The 7,066-nt window shown below is 44.0% G+C and overlaps 1 protein-coding gene across 1 annotated transcript in view; it reads right to left on the bottom strand.

Moving 5' to 3' along the window:
* Positions 1 to 6,742, bottom strand: part of LOC142045945 (olfactory receptor 10A7-like) — a 19,494-nt gene extending 12,752 nt beyond the window's left edge. The window contains exon 1 of the mRNA XM_075060873.1: positions 6,382 to 6,742. Within this exon, the coding sequence (XP_074916974.1) occupies positions 6,382 to 6,636 (255 nt within the window). The 5' untranslated portion in view covers positions 6,637 to 6,742. The remainder of the gene's footprint in view (positions 1 to 6,381) is intronic.
* Between the last annotated feature and the right edge of the window lie 324 nt (positions 6,743 to 7,066).

Raw genomic sequence — 7,066 nt, 5'->3', positions numbered from 1 at the left:
GGACTGTGCTACGTGACAGAGATGACTTCATATGCTGTAGTACAGGTCATTTCTTATGGCTCTAAGGACACATGAGATCCAAAACAGAGTTCAGTCAGTGTTTGTCCTTTAACCAGGGAGGGAGGTGGCCATAACATGGTCCTATCATGACTTTCTAACTGGCACAATGCAGGTGGAGACAATTTTAACTTTTTTATTTCATAAAAAGAAGTTTTGATCAAAATTATGTTTGGATAACTAAATCCTAACTCCTGGGCAGCAGAGATAGGTAAATAAGCCTGGGAAATCTGCCATCACTGAATTGCTCTTATTGCCGTAATATGCATCTGCAAATCCACCATCTTCACTGCACTCACACAGGCCGATGCAAACAGCAGGCCCCGCAATGACCTGGACATTTACCAGGAACAGCTTCATAGCTCTTATCTGGGTAAGGCCGTCTGTGACCAGCTCCAGCAAAGCCAGAGCACAGGCTTCACCAGGCACTTGGAGTGGGAGTTGAGCAAAGAAGAACTAGACTCACACAGCCAGGTCCACTGGTCTGTGCAACCCAGCGGGGATTGCCAGGGCACACGTAGAACTGAGGCATTCCTGGGTAGGTCTGTCAACGGTCACTGGGAAAGCACTGTGGATGTGCCTGCAGGACAGAGCTGCTCTGCTGCCCAGCTGCACAGAGCAGTGCAAAGGGAGGGAAACTGTTGCAATGAATGTCCCCCAAAACTCACTGCAAGAAGCACCCGTCCCAAGGGGTCGTTCTCAGGGCACAGTGTCTATTCAGCCCCAGGTGCCTTAGACAGCTCTGCTTGTATGCAGGCCCTTTCCTTGGATGAGAGAAGTGGACTACCACCTACACATGGGCAGAATACTTGTGCCAATGGCAGTGCTGGCTCGGTCACTGGGAGCATGTCAGGGCTTGGTTAGAGGCGGGAGACAGGCAACACTGAGAAGTAGGACTTAAGCCCTGCAGAAATTACTATTCCAGGGCCCTAATGGAGTTATGTACCCTAATCCCTTTGAAATGGAGTTGGATGCTTAACTCTCTTAGATGCCTCTGAGATTCAGCCTGGAGAGCCACTGGTGTTCTATCATGTAGGTTCAATCATGCATTTCCATTGGAAACAGACCCCACATCACAGAAATGCATGGAAGGATGGGAAACCCCTGCTAAACATTTGTGAGCCACTGCTGTTGTTGTAAGTGCTGTTGTAGCTGCTGTCGTTAGATGTTTTGGCTGTGGTGTGTGTGTGTTCTCGCCGTGTGCTGCTCTGCTTCTGGTCAACTTCCAATAAAACTACCAGACTCCAGTTCAGTAGTGAAGGGCACTCATCCAGGTTTACTGGCTGATGAGCACGTCCTAGTTGCCCGAATCAACATTGTATAGCTCCTAGTATATGTATGCCGATGACAAATGGATTATGGCTCAGTGACAGCGGGTATTTCCATTCCCTCTTAGGCCGGAGAAGACACCCCCTCTGCGACACTTCTTTATACACTGATACAAACAAGTTCGTATTGCCACTCTGACATAGTTTGTTACCCTCATATCTATCAAAACATCTCTATCCATCTTACTGTCATCCTCATCTTATCTTTAGGTTTCAGCATGTTCTTCTTATCTCTTGGGAATGTCTTGTACCATTCTGGTTTGAGGTGTTCTGGTACCATCCCTCTGGAATTTGTTCATGTTACTGCTTAGACTGCTTCTGTTTTTCCAATAATGGGAAGTTTATACATCAGAGGGTGAACTGCCAGCAGGCATGTTTTATACATCCTACTTCTCCTCACAGCCTGACTTTGCTTTATAGGAAGGGCCTGACTTCTGTTCAGGCCTAAGCCTTATGTCCTGGGTTCTCTCTAATACAACACTAACTGTTGCAATCAGGCTATTCTACATTTGGTTCTCAGTGGCTCTACTTTGAATACTGCACATTAGGGTAGGTAAGAAATGATGAAAGGTGTGATTAAGCTCTCTAGGGTCACTAGAGGGCAGAGGAAATGGAAAGATGTATGGTGTGTCCAGGGATAGCAGCCAAAGTGGAAGGGCAGAAAGAGTTTATGTTGCCCAAAGACCACCAGAGGAAGTGGAAAGAAGTGAAGTTCAATAATGGTGTATAAATGATGAGAAATGGGCCGCAATATGTAATGAACTGTGGATAGTAGCAGATGTTGTGAGTTAGAATGGATTGTTATACTAAATAATGTCCAGCAGCTTGTATGAGTCAAGAACTGGAAGATGCAGCTATGACAGCAAGAAGAATCCCACTAGGACAACAAAGAAACAGGCTTGCCATGCTGAGAAATCAACCTAGATGCAGCAGACAGAGGAACTGAGAGGTTAGAAAAGACAGTGACAATAGATTTTTGTAGCCAATAGAAATAATCTAGAAAAGGGCCACTAGGGGCAGCACATATACTGAATATTAATAACAGGTAGGGCAAGTAGATTATAACAGGCATCTCCAAGATGAAATGGTGTTGTCAGATCTGAATATATTCCACATGAATAATTAGACTTAATAAGATCAATTATACAAATCACACTGTACATTGTCCATTGGGCATTGTTAGCTATAAAGCTTTGGGACAAAATCAATGAAGTAGGAGAAGGTTGAAGTATGACCGTACTAAAAACCGTGAAGACTGAATACAGATATGAGGCAGCATTTGCACTTTGTAAATCCAAGGGGAGCTCATTGCTCAAACGTAGATCAAATGCATCTGCTCTTCCTTCAGTAACTGCAGGTCTCTTCACTGACAAAATCCAGTTTCTGCAGAAAGAGGAGAGACAAGAACCTCAGCTGAGGATCCTGAATCCTGCGCTGAACCCTGAGAAATAAGAGTTCATCCCTTGGGCTGTCGCTGTGGTTACAGTGAGCACCATTTCCTGACTGTATTTCTATACCACTGCCAAACAGAGGCATGAATGTGTTGTGGAATAGTAGAGGACAAGGTGGGTGAGATAATACTTTTATTGGATCAACTTCTGTTGGTGAACAGAGAAGCTTTTGAGCAATTCACTTCGTTGGCTGCCCAGCGTTGCATTCCCAGCCCTTTTGACTGGTTCTTCCTTTGTTGTGGTTCTCTAAATAAAATCCTGACCCATTTACGTTGGAACCCCGACCTACTTTTGTCTGCTTTTAGATACTAGGCCGTGATATATGTGACTATTTGAACCAATTCAGTCTAATCTGTCTCTCTTTCTGTGTTTCTGTGCTCTTCTGTATCAGACCCATCACCATAATATTTCAGTGCTTGTGCCATGTGTCAAGGTACTACACAGGTTTCCAGAGAGATTAACATTTTCTTTAACCTGTAGTCTGCTCAGATATGAAATCTGTCCCAGGGATCAAAAGAGATGGCTTTCCCATCCCTTGTCCTCTATTCTCTACTCAGCTATTGTTCTGGTAGCCAGCAGAGGTAGACATTCAAAAAACATGCTTACATTTACTGAGTGAATGGTGTTTCATTTAACTCACGCAGTAAATTTCTTCCATAGACACACCCATGATGAACCCAGAAAATGGAAATCCAACGTCCATCACAGAATTATCCTCCTGGGATTGGGACTCTCCTGAAGTGCAAATCCTTCTTTTCCTGCTGTTTCTAGTGATCTACATTGCAACCATGGCGGGAACATCCTCATCGTGGCACGTTGTGACTGATCGCACCTTACACCCCCAGTATTCTTCCTGGGGAACTTTTCCTGCTTGGAGACCTGCTACACCTCGCCATCCTGCCCAGCTTGCTGGCAGTCTCCTGACGGGAGGCAGCGGATAAGCTGATCAGCCACAACTACTGCAGTTATGAAATGTTCCCAGCCACGGTTGCAATGTAGATCACTGGGAACATCAGGAAGAGAATTTTCAGTTCAGGGAGATCTCCGAATCCTAGGAGGATGAATTCATGACAGCTGTTTGATTTCTGCAGTCTCTGTCTTCCATGGGATTAGTTTGTAAAATAAAAAACGGGCAATTGAATTGGAAAAACATAGTTAAAAGTTCATGATTTAATTCAAAATTCCAGAAACTCCCTTCCTCTCCTGGTTACAGGCTGAAATTTTAAGGCTAAATGTAGATTTCAGAGCTAAGTGCCAGAGTCTCAGCCTGAGACAGAAACATTGGTGTCAGTGTAGATCTCCTCTGCCGTGTCAGAACAATGACTAATATAACAGACCATTTCTCTGGTAACCACTACTGATATGACAGATCAGACATTTCTTTATCTAGTGTCATATTCCTTCCAGTGACATACAGGAAGATTAACAATGATGCTTAAATGCTGATTCACTTCTGGAATGGCCAGAATCATGCCATAACTTAGGAGTCAAAATTAATAAATACTCAACTAAAATGTTAGACTGAGATTCCAACCCAGTCTAGTGTCCTTAGGCACTGATCTCTGGTTACAATTAATGGAAATTAATATAATCTATATATCTGGAATATCAGCTTGCAGTGCCGTGTAGGAGATGGAATAATTTTTCACCCCCTCACAAGACATCAATTTATGCAATAAATTCAGAAATGGAGTAAATCTCCCTTAGTTCCTGTGGTGGTGATGGTGATGTGGTCATTTGCTGGCAAATGCCTTTTCTGTTTCCGACGATAACTGTAGCGTAATAAATTACATCTCTTGGGGGTAGTGGATCTTAGGATGGGACAGAACCAGCTGATGTCAACCTAATGGGGATGGGCCCTCTGCACTTAGACTCCATAGACGTGCATAGACTCATAGGTTCCAGAAGGGACCAATATGATCATCTAGTCTGACCTCCTGCACAAGGCAGGCACAAACCCTGCCTCAATAACACATTTATAACACCGCGAACCCAATGACTGAGTTATTGAAGATCCCATTGAGATTGAAGACCTCAAGCTGCAGGGAATCCACCAGCAAAGCGACCCACCCACCCTGCGAGGAAGGCGAAAAAACCTTCCAGGGCCCCTGCCAATCCGCCCGAAAGAAAATTCCTTCCCCGACCCCAAATATGGTGGATAGCTAAACCCTGAGCATGTGGGCAAGACTCACCAGGCCAGCACCCAAAGAAAGAATTCTCTAAGTAACTCAGTTCCCATCCTCATCCAACATCTCACAGACCATGAGCAGAACTTATCTGCCCGATAATCCAAAATCAATTGCCCAAATTAAAACTAATCCCATCATACATCCCTCCATATACTTAATCAAGCTTAGTCTTAAAAGCCAGATAAGTCTTTTTGCCCACTTACTTCCCTCGGAAGGCCGTTCCAGAACTTCACTCCCCTATGGTTTAATACTTTCCGTCTAATTCAAGTTAATGCCTAATCCAAGTTTGTAACCATTGTCGTGCCTAACATTAGTATAACCTTAAATAATTCCTCTCCCTCCCTACGTAATTCTTCATTTGTGGTTGGAGTTGGTGTGTGGGTTCCCTGATATTATATGAGCAAGCATTGAAGATGTTGTTCTCTGACTAGGAGTCCTAGACTAACATGATTTCATCCGGGCTGCACAGACTCCTTCACTGCACCCCCCACCTATTGGGAAACTGAGCTAGATCCGCAGCTGATATAATTCAAGGTATCTCCATTTGTTTATGGATGCAGTTCCCAACTGAGGAACTGTAAGACATGGATCTCAGTCCCCACCTTTGAGGGTACTATGAAGCTGCTGCCACTGCTAGGGTAGTGCTAATATTCACCTGAAGAGAGCTCTGTATTGCTCAAAAGGCTCCTCTTGTCACCAACAGAAGTGATCAATAAAAGATATTATCTCACCCACCTTGTCCCTACTTTCCACAACACATTCATGCCTCTGTTGGCAGTGGTATAGAAATACAGTCAGGAAGATGGTGCTCACCTGTAACCACAGCACAGCCCAAGCGAAGGATGAACTCTTATTCTCAGGGTTCAGCCCCAGGATTCAGGATCCTCAGCTGAGCTTCTCTCTCCTCTTTCTGCAGAAACTGGTTTTGTCAGTGAAGAGACCTGCAGTTACCTGAAGGAGAGCAGTTGCATTTGATACATTTGAGCATGAGCTTCCCCTTGGATTTACAAAGTGCAAATGCTGCCTCATATCTGTATTCAGTCTCAGTTTTTAGTACGGTCATCCAACCTTTTTCCCCACTTCATTGATTTATTGTCTCCAAAGCTTTATAGCTAACAAGCCAATGGACATGTACAGTGTGATTGTATAATTGTATCTTTATTAAGTCTAATATTCCATGTGGAATATATTCAGATCATGAACAACCCAGTTCCATTCTTGGGAGATGCCTGTTATAATCTACTTGCCCTACCGGTTATTAATATTCAGTATATGCTCCACCTAGTGGCCCTTTTTCTAGTATTATTCTATTGGCTACAAAATCTATTGGTCAGTATCAGTAGTCAGGAGACTGGCCAGCAAGCTGGGCAGGATGGTCGAGGTGTAGCAGGTCTCCAAGCAGGACAAGTTCCCCAGGAAGAAGTACATGGGGGTGTGAAGGTGCTGATCAGTCACAACTAGTGCCACGATGAGGATGTTCCCGGCCATGGTTGCAATGTAGATCACTAGAAACAGCAGGAAAAGAAGGATTTGCACTTCAGGGAGAGTCCCAAATCCCAGGAGGATGAATTCTGTGATGGACGTTTGATTTCCATTTTCTGGGTTCATCATGGGGTGTGTCTATGGGAAAGAAATTTACTGCGTGAGTTAAATGAACACCATTCACTCAGTAAAATGTCAGCATTGTTTTTTGAATGTCTACCTCTGCTGGCTACCAGAACAATAGCTGAGTAGAGAATAGAGGACAAGGGATGGGAAATGCCATCTCTTTTGATCCCTGGGACAGATTTCATATCTGAGCAGACTACAGGTTAAAGAAAATGTTAATCTCTCTGGAAACCTGTGTAGTACCTTGACACATGGCACCAAGCACTGAAATATTATGGTGATGGGTCTGATACAGAAGAGCACAGAAACACAGAAAGAGGAGACAGATTAGACTGATATTGGTTCAAATAGTCACATATATCACGGCCTAGTATCTAAAAGCAGAACAAAGTAGGCTGGGGTTCCACTGTTGAAATGGGTCAGGATTTTATAT

This window comes from Chelonoidis abingdonii, chromosome 25 (assembly GCF_003597395.2).
Source record: "Chelonoidis abingdonii isolate Lonesome George chromosome 25, CheloAbing_2.0, whole genome shotgun sequence".
Classification (NCBI taxonomy): domain Eukaryota; kingdom Metazoa; phylum Chordata; order Testudines; family Testudinidae; genus Chelonoidis; species Chelonoidis abingdonii.
This window is presented reverse-complemented; position numbering and strand designations above follow the sequence as displayed.